Genomic DNA, 15334 nt, shown 5'->3' with positions numbered 1-15334 from the left:
TCTTTTTCTGGGACCCTTATAATTCGAATGTTGGTGCATTTAGTGTTGTCCCAGAGATCTCTGAGATTGTCTTCAATTCTTCTCATTCTTTTTTCTTTATTCTGCTCCTCGGCAGTTATTTCCACCATTTTGTCTTCCAGCTCACTTATTCATTCTTCTGCCTCAGTTATTTTGTTATCGATTCCTTCTAGTGTATTTTTCATCTCAGTTATTGTGTTGTTCTTCTCTGTTTGTTTGTTCTTTAGTTCTTCTAGATCTTTGTTAAACATTTCTTGTATTTTCTCAATCCATGCCTCCATTCTATTTCTGAGATTCTGGATCATTTTTACTATCATTTCTCTGAATTCTTTTTCATGTATATTGTCTATTTCTTCATTTATTTGGTCTTGTAGGTTTTTACCTTGCTCCTTCATCTGTGATATAATTTTTTGCTGTCTCTTTTTTTTTTTTTTTTTAATGAGTGGGATTGTGTTCCTGTCTTACTGGTTGTTTGGCCTGAAGCTTCCAACACTGGAGTTTGTAGGCTGTTGGGTAGAGCTGGGTCTTGGCGCTGAGATGAGGAAATCCATGAGACCTCACTCTGATGAATATTCCCTGTGGTCTGAGGTTCTCTGTTAGTCCAGTGTTTGGACTTGGAGCTCCCACCACAAGAGCTTCCGCCCAGCCCCAGGCCCGTGAACCAAGATCCTGCAAGCCACCTGGGGCAGCAAAAAAAAAAGGGGGGGGGGAAGGCCTTGGCTGTGGAGGGCAGGGCCAAGCAAGGGCGAGGTTTGGGTGGTGGGCAGGGCCAATGCTTAGGACCCACAGGGATGGAAAAGGCCCTGGGGTCTGTGGGGGTGGGTCTTAGGCTCAAGGAACAGAAGGGGCCCAGGCGTGCCCCCCACCCCTGGTCTCAGAGGGCAGGGGACCTCACTTGGGAGCCCAGCAGGCTTCATGAGCTCGAGTGGGTGGGGCAAACACCCTCCTTTCCTCTCCTGCTCCTCCAATCTGGGATGGCTCCTCCTGCCTGCCTCTCCTCACCTCCCCAGCCTTAGGTGAACCGATCCTGTCTGGCCTTCACTTCTCCTCCCCCTCAGTCCCCCTACATCCTACCTGTTCACTTTGGGTTTCCTCCCATCTCCCTGGGTGTCAGAGTCCCCCACCAGCAGCCAGCAGGTACCCTAGTTGTGGGAAGATGCTAACTCTGTGTCTTCCCACACCTCCATCTTGACTCCGCCTCCTCAACATCTGTTTTTTGTTTTTTGTTTTTTTTGTGTGGTACATGGGCCTCTCACTGTTGTGGCCTCTCCCGTTGTGGAGCACAGGCTCCGGATGTGCAGGCTCAGCGACCATGGCTCACGGGCCTAGCCACTCCACGGCATGTGGGATCTTCCCGAACCAGGTCATGAACCCATGTCCCCTGCATCGGCAGGCAGACTCTCAACCACTGCACCACCAGGGAAGCCCCTCAACATCTTTTTAAGTGTAGCTTTGTCCAAGATTTCACCATGCTGTGGAAAAATAATTTTTTTTTCACCAAACCCAACTAAATTGAGCTTAGCTGAAGAAATATTAGGAAGTGTGAAGACACAAAAGGAAAAATGAAACAACTTTGTTCCATCAGTACAGGTGAGGGAATCCCCAATGATGACTTTTGCTGTGTGAAGAGGAACCAAGATGAGTGGTAATTATTCACTTTGAGTGGTATTCACTCAGTAATATCACTGAGTAATATCTGAATGGTGACTATTCATACCTACCATCCTTCAGGCTTGGCTTAGAGACTGGGACTTTTGTGAAGGAAAAAGGCTGCCAGGGTATAGGTGGTGGATGTGAAGGAGATGGGGCTCTGACCAGCTGGACAGGATCCACAAGAGGAAAGTTGGGGAGGGGGATACCTTGGCTTGTATTGACTGTGTAAAAAGGAGAGAAAAAGGATGAAAAAATTATAGACCAGGGCTACCCTGGTGGTGCAGTGGTTAAGAATCCACTTGCCAATGCAGGTGACACGGGTTCAATCCCTGGTCCGGGAAGGTCCCACATGCCGCAGAGCAACTAAGCCCATGCACCACAACTACTGAGCCTGAGCTCTAGAGCCTGTGTGCCGCAACTACTGAGCCCACATGCCACAACTACTGAAGCCCACCTGCTCTAGGGCCCACGTGCTACAACTACTGAAGCCCACGTGCCTAGAGCCCATGCTCCACAACAAGAGAAGTCACCTCAGTTAGAGAAGCACGAGCGCCACAAGGAAGAGTAGTGCCTGCTCGCTGAAGCTAGAGAAAGCCTGCGAGCAGCAACAGAGACGCAGCCAAAAAATAAATAAAAAATAATAAGAATAATAAAAATTACATGAACTTTGTAAGATTTTGGAAATTTTGTATCTTCTCCTTTTTAAAAATGTTTTGGTTAATCTTCTCTCTTTTCTGATTGGGATTGACAATAAAAATCTCAAACATGGATAAAAGTACAAAATTACAAACCATCTTAATATTTTTACTGTTGAACTTACTCTTGGTGTTCCTGAGATGACTACAGGCAGTGTGATAGTAACTTTTGACTACAGAACATTTTCTCAAAGGATAAGATATTGAGGAAGCAATTGTAGGGCTTCCAGAATAAAATGAGGCTGTGCTTTGAACCTGGGGATGAAAAGGTTGCTGGAAGAAATGGCCAAATTTTATGTGTGTATTTAATAACCATGTAATGTAACCAAAAAAAGGCATTACATCATGCTTACTTTATTTTAATTTAAAAAAAGGACAAAAGATTAAACTTATTTATATTTAAAGTACAAAATATCTATTACAGAGGAGTAATTATTCAATCAGTAGCATATATCAACTCATGGGTTCAGGAATCCAATGATCTCTCATTTAATTTCCTGCTATTTTCAAAAACAGCACACAAACACACACACACACACTTTATTATGAAATATTATGAAAATTTCAAATGTAAAGAAAAGCTGGAAAAAGCACAAAGAATACTTGACTACCCATAACATAGATTCAACAACTATCAAGATTTTGCCATATTTGTTGCAACTGCGCATGTGTGTGTGTGTATATCTGCATCCATTTCAAAATAAAGACATCATGGCATTTTATCTCTAAATACTTAAAGTTGTCTTGCTACATAACCACAGTACAGTAATCATATTGAAAAAAATTGAAAATAATTTCCAAATATCACTGGTTACCCAGTCTCTTTTCCCATTTGTCTCAAAAGTGTCTTTATATCTGTTTTCCCCCAAAGATGTTGACAAGAATCACCCACTGAATTTGATTGTAATGTCTCTCAAGTCTCTCTTAATCACCCCCTCCTCCTTTTTCTAATGTTGTTTTTAAAGAGACCAGGGCAATTTTCTTATAGAATATCTCACATTCTGAATTTGTATGATTATTTCTTCCTGGCTTCATTTGACTTATTCCTCTATCCAATGTATTTTTTATAAACTAGAACTTTGAACAGAAGGTTTGATTAGATTCAGATTAAAGATCTTTTTGACTATAATTCTTCATAGGTGATACTGTGTATTTTTCATCTCATCAAGAATGATGTGATGACTGTGTTGTTGTCTCATTATTGGTGAAGCCAAGTTGGACTGCCGAGCTGAGGCAGTGACAGCCAGATCTCTCTCCTCTGTGAAGATATTTTCTCCCTTTCATCAATAGTAAATAATCTGTAGGCATGATACTTTGGTGTAATGGGACTCTCCCGTTTCCAGTCATCTGTTCTCCTAACATCTAGATGCCTTCCCTGAAACAATTTGTTTATTAGGGTTGCAAAATACTGATTTTATCATTCTATTTTTCCCACCTGGCCATCATCTGAAAGGAAGACATTTTCTCAACCAGGGAACTATAGAGTTCCTTCTGAAAAGTCAGGATATCTGCTTGGGTTTTGTTTGTTTGTTCTGTGTGTGTGTGTGTGTGTGTGAGAGAGAGAGAGAGAGAGAGAGAGAGAGAGAGAGAGATATTATTTATTTATTTATTTATTTATTTTATTTTGGCTGTGTTGGGTCTTCGTTTCTGTGCAAGGGCTTTCTCTAGTTGTGGCAAGCGGGGGCCACTCTTCATCGCGGTGCGCGGGCCTCTCACTGTCACAGCTTCTCTTGTTGCGGAGCACAGGCATCAGACACGCAGGCTCAGTAGTTGTGGCTCACGGGCCTAGTTGCTTTGCGACATGTGGGATCTTCCCAGGCCAGGGCTCGAACCCGTGTCCCCTGCATTAGCAGGCAGATTCTCAACCACTGCGCCACCAGGGAAGCCCGCTTGTTTTGTTTAAGTATCAATTTTCTTTGTTGGAAATAGAATATTACACCAGTGGTGATAGAAAAGTCTTGTTGTTGTTGCTTGTTTGTTTTATCTTTATTTGATTATTATTAGGGACTCATGCATTTTTATCCATTCAATGTGTTTAAGTTGATTATAGTAATTTTTTTTAATCCTCAAATTGTCCCGAATTTGGCCAGTGGGAGCCCCTTCAAGGTGGATGCTCTTTTCTTTTGACATGACTCTGGTAGTCTTTGAGCACTTTCTTGTTTTCTGAAACAACCTTGCTTTGTGTTTTCCCTAGCTTAGACTTGAAATAAGTCACTTCTCTAAGAAACTCCAGTTCCTTTTATTGGGTAATGGTATTAAGAAACCACAATCTGTGCTCTAAGGATGCCCATCACTCCTGAAGGACCATTGCTTCCAGGTTCTTTCATTTGCTAGAGCTAGAAAATATATATATTTATAAATCATTAGTTTAAATTGATGTTTCTAATTCAAATTTAATATTAGGGTTTTAATTCAGCTACTTTTTTCTTTCCTTTTATACACTAAAATCACAGTTCCCAAATGCATTACATCATTCCTGAGTTGCTTTATCCTGTAATATATATAAACATAGTTTCAAAATAACAATACAATATTATTACTAATGATAAAACTACTGAATGACTATCAACGTTTTTAGTACTTCTTTAGTACTTGTCCTTAGATTATAGTCCACTAAGAATATACAGTACTGTTTTCTAATAGGAGTTAAAATAAGTCTTCTCTCTTGGTTCAGTTGTTTATGTTTGTTTTAAATTTTAGGGCTTTTTGTTTCATGTTTATAAAAATTGTTAAGCATTTGTATATTTCAAAAGTCAATATTCACTTTTATCCCTGTTGCCTCAAATGCATTCCCTCAACTCTGCTCTTCCCCCCTACTACTTTTTTTAACAATTTCTGGTTTATCTTTCCAGTGTGGCTTTCTACAAACATATATCTTCCCTCTTTCTTACCCCAAGGTAGCACACAGTATGTACATTCTTTTGTATCTTGCATTTTTCCACTGCGTCCTAGGGATCCCTCCATATCAGCTTAAAGAGATCTTCCTCATTCTAACAGCTTAATGTTTCTCCTTCTCATGGATGTACCATAGCTCTTTCAACTTTTCCATTCTTGTTGGACATGTTTCCAATCTTCTCCTATTACCAAACATGACATGTCATTTTTGAAAGGCAGATTGCTATATACTAAAACCTGCATACTTATGTTTGGCATTTCCTTACCCATATTAAAATATGTTTTAGAAAAAAAAGGTTACTTACATTGATTTGTTTTTAATTTAGTTATTAACATCCTTCAGCACATTTGAGTTCCATGGAACAATTTAGGAAGCACCGTGGTAAGTGTGCAAACTCATAGCTTTGACAGATATAAGTGTTTAGTGCTTGGCACATTGGAAGTGCTCAATACATGAAAGCTAATAGTAATCATAAAAGCAATCATGTCAATAACAGCAGAAAGTTTTAAAATGTTTTCTTCATTTGGGTGTGTCATCAAGGAATTTGAGAGCTGAGCAGACTACATCTTACTCTTTGGTCAGTTACTGAGTAACTGCCATGTTCCAGGCGTTATGGTAAGAACTTGTACCTGGAGCAGAGCATATACTGCAGGCCTGAGGGAAGGAATGAAGGAAAAGTGGGAATCCAACCGGGTCTCAGGAGTGGCGCTGGGGCTCTAGGGATGGGGCAACAGAAAGTCTCCGGGGGGCAGAAATGCCAGGGAGTCTTCTCCTGGGAAGAGGAGGTTTACTCAAATTTGGAGCCTCCACAGGAGGTGGAATCAAACCACAAGACAGAGCCAAACCACAGTTAGTGGAAATGACTGGAGATGAGGGGAGAGATGGAGAGAAGGGAGGAAGTGACGTCTCTACATGACGGGTCACTCCCCTGAAGGAGGAAAGAAAGCCTGAGAGGAGGGCCTCCATTCCAGGAGAGAGGTCTGTCCACAAAGATAAATGGAGTCTTGTGATCGAGAAGGACTGGAGCTGGGTGGTTTATTTAGCAAAGCTGATCAGGGAAGCCTCTGAATTTGTACCACATGTGTTGTGAATGAATGATGAGTTGGAAGCATTGATGTTAAGATCACAGGCAGGAGGATTCTAAGGAAAGAGAGTGTGGCTGTAACTTAATGAAAGAAGGAAGGCCGGAGGAGGGGTGAGATTGGAGAGCCTTAGCCAGTAAGGAATTGAGAGTCTATCCTACGTGAGAAAGTCTGAAAAAGAGGAGTTACATGAATGGTTGGGAGAAGTAACATCTCATCAGTAATTCCAAAACCTGGTCATTCTTCTAGTTGGATATGAGAAACAGAAGGTCCAACACAGAGGACAGGTAAATCCTGACAAGGATGGTAAATGGTGGTCCCAGGATGACAGCTGTCTCACTGAGAGCAACTAGTTAAGATCGAAGTCGACACAAGGTTCTGGGAGTTTTATCTGACAGTAAAATGGACAGAATACCCAGGGTAGCTGATTGTATTGTGAAGAAATTTGTGATTCATTAATGATAGGTACCAAGAAAACCAAGCAAAGAGAAAAGAGGCTGATTACTCATCCCAGGGAAAACACAAAGTTGTCTAGGAAAGGAAGAGCAAGCATGGTTTACTCTGTAGTTTGGCTATGAATACCCTTCACAAGATCATAATAATATAAACACTGAACACCAACCTAGCCAAAAGTACAATATAACTATATTGGAGGAAGGGGTGCATGTGTGTGGTGTGAGAATGAAAAAATTTAAATCCTCTTCTTCCATAGCAGGAAGTAAAGGGAAAAGGCCTGAAGCTGAAAAATCAAGATATAGCAAAGCAAGAATACTATTTAGAGACAGAAGGTCAGTATCAACAGAATTAGTTAAAAACAGTTGAAAACTTATCAACTCTGGGGACAAGAACACGATAGGAGAAGGGGCTAGAGACTGGAATTTTTTTTTTACGCGAATCTGGTAGAACTATTGGATTCTCTAAACTATGTGGATAAAATTACGTTGTTAAAAATTAAAATTTTAAGAAAGAAAGTAGATTGGAAGAGGGGATGTGGATGCTGCCCATGCAGAATCCTCTTTCAGAGAAAGTGACAGGAGGAGCTTGCGGGGCGTGGGTTATAGGACAGAGAGATTTAATGTTCTCAGTATATGAGAGTGATGATATGTTTATTATCTGTGGAGAGGGAACACTGCAAAGGGGGAGAGTTTGAAAATACAGAAGAGAAGGTGACTGTCTATTCTAAAAGAGACTGAAAGAAGTCAGATCAAGAATACAGAACAGGGCTTCCCTGGTGGCTCAGTGGTTAAGAATCCGCCTGCCAATGTAGGGGACACGGGCTCGATCCCTGGTCTGGGAAGATCCCACATGCCGCGGAGCAGCTAAGCCTGTGCACCACAGATACTGAGCCTGCGTTCTAGAGCCCGCAAGCCACAACTACCGAAGCCCGTGTACCACAACTACTGAAGCCTGCGCACCTAGAGGCTATGCTCCGCATCAAGAGAAGCCACCGCGGTAAGCCTGTGCACCACAACGAAGAGTAACCTCCGCTCGCTGCAACTGGAGAAAGCCCGCACACAGCAATGAAGACCCAGCGCAGCCAAAAATAAATAAATTTATTTTAAAAAAAGGAATGCAGGACAATTTTTTTTTAATGAGAGGTAATTTACTTTGAGACTAGAAGAAAAAAAATGTGAGTGTGAAGGCAGATACATAAACCTAAAAGATTTGGAATTACTCCATATTCCTTCCAAATTGTTTCTAGTGATTTCTGGGTAATATATGCATAGTGAAAAAAAAGCACACTTCTGGTCAAAAGAGGACACTTTTTTTTTCCTGAAGTATAGTTAATTAACAATGTTGTGTTAATTACTGCTGTACAGCAAAGTGATTCAGTTGTACATATATATACATTCTTTTTTTAATATTCTTTTCCATTATGGTTTATCATAGGATATTGAATATAGTTCTCTGTGCTCTACAGTAGGACCTTGTTGTTTACCTATTCTATATATAAGAGTTTACATCTGCTAACCCCAAACTCCCACTCTATCCCTTCCCCAACAGCCCCACACCCCTTGGCAACCACCAGTCTGTTCAAAACAGGACACTTTTATGACTTTATTAAACATTAGGACAGAGATCAGAGAAACACTTTTCCAAGGATGCATCAAGTTAAGTTTTAAGTAAAAGATCAGCAGAGGGCTTCCCTGGTGGCGCAGTGGTTGAGAGTCTGCCTGCCAATGCAGGGGACACAGGTTCAAGCCCTGGTCTGGGAAGATCCCACGTGCCACGGAGCAACTGGGCCCGTGAGCCACAATTACTGAGCCTGCGCGTCTGGAGCCTGTGCTCCACAACAAGAGAGGCCACGATAGTGAGAGGCCCGTGCACCATGATGAAGAGTGGCCCCCGCTTGCCACAACTAGAGAAAGCCCTCACACAGAAACAAAGACCCAACACAGCCATAAATAAATAAATAAAATTAAAAAAAAAAAAAAAAGATCAGCAGAGATCAGGGCACTATGGGGACAGACATCTCTTGTGGTGTCTTCTGAGATCTTCTTTCTCTGAGAACGACCTGACTCCTCACCTCAGAGGTGGGTGCCAGCCACCACCATGTTTGTACTATGGGATCTTGGTCCCCTGGTCACAGTACATTGGGCTGGGGTGGACACTTTCCCCAAGTTTGGGCAGTCGTTTGTTTTTTCAATAATTTAAAATTGTGACTGGGAGACACAGTCCCTGTGGGCGGCTAGAGCTGAGGTGACATACAAACACAGGACCTATAGGGTTGACATGTCAGCTGAAAAGGACAGTCAGTCCGTAGGGAGAGAATATGGCTGACGTACCGAGGGATCTAGAAAACAGGGACCATATGGCCCCGAGAGAGAGCAAGAGGGACTGCTCTGGATTCTGATGGCTCTTCCATTCTGAGTTCTGTTCCTTGCAGAACAGGGCCTGGCTCAAACCCACCCTTGGGTTCTGTATACCACTCTTGTGTCTTTATTGTAAATACCCTCTCCTTTTGTCTATAACCATTTTAATAGGGTTTCTGTGACTGGCAAGCAAAAACCTAGATTAGAACAATCTTCTGCCACTTCCATCCAAGTCCTCTTCTGGCCATCAATTTCCCCCCATTTATTCTCTCTTGGGAAATCCACAGAGTCCCCAGAATCTCTTGGTTTCTCTCTTTTCCGGGACCAAATGCTCCCAGTTCCAACCCCCATCTTGCCCCTACTCACCTGTATCTTGCTCAACTTTTTTTTTTTCTTTTTTTTTTTGGCTGTGTGCAACAGAATGTTCCCTGACCAGGGATCGAACCTGTGCCCCCGCATTAGAAGCACATAGTTTTAACCACTGGGAAGTCCCTTCCTCAACTTTCATGCCCTAAAAAAACCAGGTTTTCCAGAAAGCCCTCCCAGCCTACTCAGACCTCAGGGATCCCCTCTTCCAATGACCTCCAATAGCACCAGACTATGTCCGTGGGTCCCCGTTCCCAGACCACAGCCTGGGTCCAGGATGGCTTCATCGGCACCATCTAGAGCATGTTAAAATATTACAGACTCCCTGTCACCACTCTCCCCGGCCCTGAGATAGTAGATCTGGGAGAAGCCTGTACCTTTTAAAAGGCTCTCAAGTGACTCTTCTCTGTATTCCAGTTTGAAAACCACCAATCTGTACCACTCATTTGGTACTTGACATAAACTACTTTGTATAGTTAGTTTCCTCTTTGTGTGCATTTTAAATTTTGTTCACAGTAAAGTAAAACCTTCCAAGCCATAGATTTAGAGAGCATTCAGGTGGATCTCTCTTAGACCTCCCTCTTACCAGATACCTTGATGATCTACTCTGCTACCCTCCTACCTGATATGATTGACCCCAGGCAGAAGATATGGCCATCCTACCCAAGCCTTGGGGCTCTTTGTCATGCTTGGGACTCTAGGGAATGTAGAAAAAGGAGATGACATTGTAGATCATGGCTGGATACCAATGGCCTCTTCATGACAGAGTAAATCTGGACAAGACTGAAATTTCCATGAACGTTTCCTCTCCTGGTGCCCTGTAGAATTGTCATTGGTTGCAGGGAGTTGCAATGAACAGGATACTCTGCATCCCTTTTGGGGCAAATCTGAATTCAGGATGTTGATTTCATGATGTCCATGTGAAACGGTCCGTTCACACGTGACACACAAGGGGACCCAAACTGCTGAGTCAAATGGAGCAAGACGTAGCTAGACTGGCCCGGGAATGATTGTCAATCCCCAGTAGCAGGTGGTCACGCTCAGTAGTCTTCCCCAGAAGTTCCCACTTCCAGATCCCAGCATCCCTTACACCCTGAAAGAATTGGCCAAGACCTGGTAAAATGCATATAGTGCAAACACTGTTTAAAATTTTACTGCTGCTAGCCAGGGCTTTGGGTAGAGCGAGAAAGTGTGTGTGTGTCTGTGTGTTTTGGGGGTGGGAAAGGGAACTCCTTGGTGCCCCACAAATCCCTGCCATGAGTACAGGAGCCAAAAAGGAGAAGACCTATAGGACAGAGGTTGATCCCATTCAAAGTCAGCACGGTGGGGATGAATGTGGTAGACTCTGGCACTGAGCATTCAAGGGCTGTCAGACACTTGCCAGGAAGCCGTAGGGTGTCTCCCCTACTTGTTTCTCTCAGAAGGGCCATTACCTAAAGTAGCAAAAACCATATGACCAATGTTGTCCCAGCTCACACTTCTGGGATCCCATCTCTGCCCACCTCCCCCAAACCTGACACCCTCGCCTCACCTCTTCTCTTCTATTCCCTGCCTACCACTCGTCCCTGACCCCACCCCTCCTCACAGAATCTCTCATCCTCCACCCTCGTCCCGTGCAGAGTCATCTGCTTTCCTCCCCACCATACTCCCGAGTCCTGCGCACCTGGGGGTGCTGGACAGGCATGTGCCTGTGATGATGAGGGTGACGCCCACGAGGAAGCCGGCCAGGCCAAGGGCCAGGCCGAGGGAGTAGACCAGGGTCTCTGTGGTGTCAGGCAGCAGGGTAGGCACCTGGGGCTCTGGGAGAGAAGGGGAGGGTCAGGGGGTCGGGCAAAGGGATTCCAGAGTGAAGGACACACGGGTGTGAGAAGGGGGGTTCTGGGGAGGGGGTTTCATACCCCAGTGCTTAAAGAGCGGCTTGTCCAGGCCCCAGTGCTCCACCTTGCAGTCATAGAAGTCGTCCACCGAGGGCACGAAGGGCAAGTAGTGGAACTTCCGGAACAGATGGTCGGGCTGGGCATAGAAGCTGGCCTGGGCCACCCCCTCGGTGATGGTCTGACCGTTGCGCAGCCAGGTGATATTGATGACAGGGGGGAAGATGTTCTCCACGACGCAGATGAGGACGTTGGGCTGGCCCAGCTCCACGTGAGACTTGGGCAGTACAGTCACTCTTGGGGACACTAGGAGGAACCAGGCCCTGAATCCCACAGGCTCAGCCCTCCAGCTGGGCCTTATCAGGGCTGGGATTGAAGGGTGTTTCCTCCTATTAGCTTTCCGAGAGCAGGGAATGGTCTAGGATGGTGACACCAGGACAGAAGCAGGGGGACAGAGGGATGAGAGATTGTGGAGGGCAGAGGGGGCCCCAGGGGGTCCTGTATCTGCCAGGTCCCTGATGGGGAGTCCAGCAGGAGGGGTCATTTCTCAAGAGGAAGAGGTTGCTGAAGGAATCTGAGAAGATCTAGCACCTCCTGGGAAGGAAAGGGCCTGAGCACAACAGTCTCAGATTCTGAGAGTGGAGCCCAGGAGTCAATAGAGGCCTGTGGGGGGTGGGGGGAGGAGGCTTCTCTGGGCCTCCCCTGCCTGCCAGGGGCTTGGTAGAGGGGGGCACAGAGGAAAGGCCTGGTACCGTTGGTGGCTCTGGTACGGTTCGAGCGCTCCACCAAGACGTCCAGATGCGCTTTGATCATCGTGATACTGGCCAGCCCACTCTGCGGGTCAAAGTAGGCGAAGTTGTCAAATTCAGGCAGACGCCACACAGCCTCCCTCTTCTTCAGGTCCACAGAGAACAGCTGCTCTCCATCGAAATCATGGGTGAACTGACCCGAGCCATCATAGGACTGGTAAAAGGCTGGTCCGTAGGAGCCCATGTGGTCAGCTGTATTGGGTGAGTTCAGGGTTGGGGGAGAAAAGAAAAGGTATCAATCTCATCCATCAGATGTGATGTATTGAGTCTCTGAGCTGTGCCCCATCCTTGGTTCTGTGTGGGGGCAGAGTCCCATTCTGATGCTGAGCTGGTCCTTGGAGAGTAGAAGGGTTGCCAAGGGATGGAAGGGAGAGGATGGAGGGCATGGGGACATCCCCTGCACACTGGCCAGCACAGAGACATGGGTGCAGCCTGGCATACGGGGTTGGGAAGAGGAGAGGTTGCCTAAACTCAGGCTTGGGATCCCCAGAGTTAAATCTTGGCTCTGATGGTCTGCTCTAGCTGTGCTACCAGGTCCTGTGTGTGAGATGACAGGTGAGTAGGGGTGGGATGAGGAGAAAATAAGTAAGGTTAAGAGCATCCATGGAGCTTTGGGCACAGAGATGCAGTGTAAGTGGATGTGAGGGAAAACAGGTGATAGCAGGCAGGAGTAAGAATTAAGATTTGTGACCAGAGACTGAAGGGATAGAAAAAGGCAGCCCAGGGGCTTCCCTGGTGGCGCAGTGGTTGAGAGTCTGCCTGCCGATGCAGGGGACACGGGTTCGTGCCCCGGTCTGGGAAGATCCCACATGCCGCGGAGCGGCTGGGCCCGTGAGCCACGGCCGCTGAGCCTACACGTCCGGAGCCTGTTCTCCGCAGCGGGAGAGGCCACAACAGTGAGAGGCCCGCGTACCACAAAAAAAAAAAGGCAGCCCAAGGTATTGCAAAGAGCAGTGGAAAAGGAGTCAGAAGTTCAGGGTTCATGTCCCAACTCTTCTGTCTCAGAGCATTATGCACAAATGTGAGTCTTTCCATGACTGAGGCTCAATTTTCTAGAAATTGGAAGTTAGGTGTTCGTTGATAAGATGCTTTTATAATTCTATGAAATTATTTGTGCAATAATCGTGAGAAACCACCATGTGCCCAGCACGATACCAGGCCCCAAGGAAATACAGACAAACCAGCTGTGGACCCCGCACACAAGGAACTCAAGTCTAGAGCAGGATAAAGACAGATAAACAGCTACCTATTGCCCTGGTGATAAATACAGCAATAGAAAATGGGCTCGCCCGAAGCCAGGAAGTGGTACAGAAATCAGGATGCTGGCCAGCAGTAGGACGGAGGTTTGGGTCTCAGAGAGGAGGGAGGAATGAGGAGGCACCTGAATGTGATGCTGGGCTGAGCTGCACCTGTATTTTAGGTCCAGGACAGACCTGATAGAGGTGAGAGGGATGCGGGTAAAAGAAGTTGCCCATAAACCAGAGGAAAGGAACTGTTCACTCTCTGTACCATCTGGCGTGTAACCCCACGCCCTCAATCTCCTCTCCTCACCCAGCACCCTCTGTACTCACCCTTGATGGCCCCAGCTTCCTGGGGGCTCAGGAGGGTCATCAAGGTGTGGAGTCCCAGGACCAGCCCCCCACGGAGGACCATTGTCCCCTGGAGCTTTAACCAAATAAGTCCCAGTCGGTGTGGAGGGTAAAGGAAGAGGGAGAAGGTAAAGAGGATGAAACATTTTAGAATGGGGGAGCCCCCTGCTGTATTCAGCCAATCAGAGAAATTCTCTGAGTTAGTGTAGCTGTTGCTGGGGCAAGAAGTAGAGGAAAGAGCCTGGGTGAGAAGATGGAAGAATTCATTGGGCCCACGAGCACCAGGGAGGCTTGGTCCACAGGAAGTCAAAGGGATGGGAAGGGCTTAGATTAACTGTTTCTACATCCTCCAAGAAGGAATCCTGTAAAGGGAGAGAAAAGGCCATCAGAGCACTGCACAGCTGAGCTCAAACAAATCCTCTATCTTAATCCATGGTGTAGGGACTCCTACTCGTCCTATACGTTTCTGTGGACCAATTTGGAGTTAAAAAATAAAATAAATTTGGGGATTCCTTGGCGGTCCAGTGGTTAGGACTCTACGCTTCCACTTCAGGGGACATGGGTTCAATCCCTGGTCGGGGAACTAAGATCCTGCATACCACATGGCATGGCCAAAAAAGAAGGAAAGGGCTTCCCTGGTGGCGCAGTGGTTGAGAGTCCGCCTGCCGATGCAGAGGACACGGGTTTGTGCCCCGGTCCGGGAAGATCCCACGTGCCGCCGCGGAGCGGCTGGGCCCGTGAGCCATGGCTGCTGAGCCTGTGCGTCCGGAGCCTGTGCTCCACAACGGGAGAGGCCACAACAGTGAGAGGTCCGCATACCACAAAAAAAAAAAAAAAAAAAAAAAAGAAGGAGATGGTCTCCCTGACTTTCTGTTTGGCCAAGAATTCCTCCTAATGAGGTGTTATCAGACTGCAGTCATTAAGCTGTAAGTTAACTCAGGATTCTAACCATCACATCAGGTTTTGAAGCTTGACCTCGTGGGGGTAGAGGGTTGTCACAAGGAAACATGGAAGGTAAATGATTTAGTACTTCTTTCCTTTCCCTGTTTTACTGGACAACTATAGGAAACGAAAACTGTGGCTGGGAGAGGGAAGGACTGGGAGTCTGGGATGGGCAGATGTAAACTATTATCTATAGGATGGATAAACAACCAGGTCCTACTGTAGAGCACAGGGAACTATATTCAATATTTTGGATAAGCCATAATGGAAAAGAATATGAAAAAGAATATATATATGTATAGCTGAATCACTTTGCTGTACAGCAGAGATTAACACAACATTGTAAATCAACTATACTTCAATAAAAAATAATAAAATTAGGGTCTTCCCTGGCTGTCCAGTGGTTAAGACTCTGTGGTCCCAATGCAGGGGGCACAGGTTTGATCCCTGGTCAGAGAACTAAGATCCCACATGCCGCGCGATGTGGCCAAAATAATAATAATAGTAAATACATAAATAAATAAATAAAAAGTAAAAAATAATAATAAAATTTTAAAAATAAATAAATAGAGATACACCAGAAATACAGCTACACGT

At 45.4% G+C, this 15334-nt stretch overlaps 1 protein-coding gene across 1 annotated transcript; it reads right to left on the bottom strand.

Annotated features, from left to right (window-relative positions):
* Nucleotides 1–10887: 10887 nt before the first annotated feature.
* Nucleotides 10888–13859, bottom strand: LOC132497750 (HLA class II histocompatibility antigen, DO alpha chain). Its single transcript, XM_060111223.1, has 5 exons — nucleotides 13778–13859; nucleotides 12150–12398; nucleotides 11422–11703; nucleotides 11187–11322; nucleotides 10888–10956 (listed from the first exon to the last, which is right to left on the bottom strand). The coding sequence occupies exons 1-5, from the start codon at nucleotides 13857–13859 to the stop codon at nucleotides 10953–10955; spliced, it is 753 nt and encodes a 250-aa protein (XP_059967206.1). The 3' UTR covers nucleotides 10888–10952.
* Nucleotides 13860–15334: the final 1475 nt, after the last annotated feature.

This window comes from Mesoplodon densirostris, chromosome 10 (assembly GCF_025265405.1).
Source record: "Mesoplodon densirostris isolate mMesDen1 chromosome 10, mMesDen1 primary haplotype, whole genome shotgun sequence".
In the NCBI taxonomy this organism is placed as follows: domain Eukaryota; kingdom Metazoa; phylum Chordata; class Mammalia; order Artiodactyla; family Ziphiidae; genus Mesoplodon; species Mesoplodon densirostris.
The sequence above is the reverse complement of the archived record's forward strand: the minus strand, read 5'-3'. Positions and strand labels throughout refer to the sequence as shown.

Bases quoted from the DNA above. Each gene is read 5' to 3' on its own strand.
- LOC132497750 (XM_060111223.1), bottom strand. From the start codon at position 13,859: ATGGTCCTCCGTGGGGGGCTGGTCCTGGGACTCCACACCTTGATGACC. The intron at 12,399-13,777 runs GTGAGTACAGAG...CACCCAATACAG, and splicing joins GGAAGCTGGGGCCATCAAGG to CTGACCACATGGGCTCCTAC. The intron at 11,323-11,421 runs GTATGAAACCCC...CTTCTCTCCCAG, and splicing joins GCCGCTCTTTAAGCACTGGG to AGCCCCAGGTGCCTACCCTG.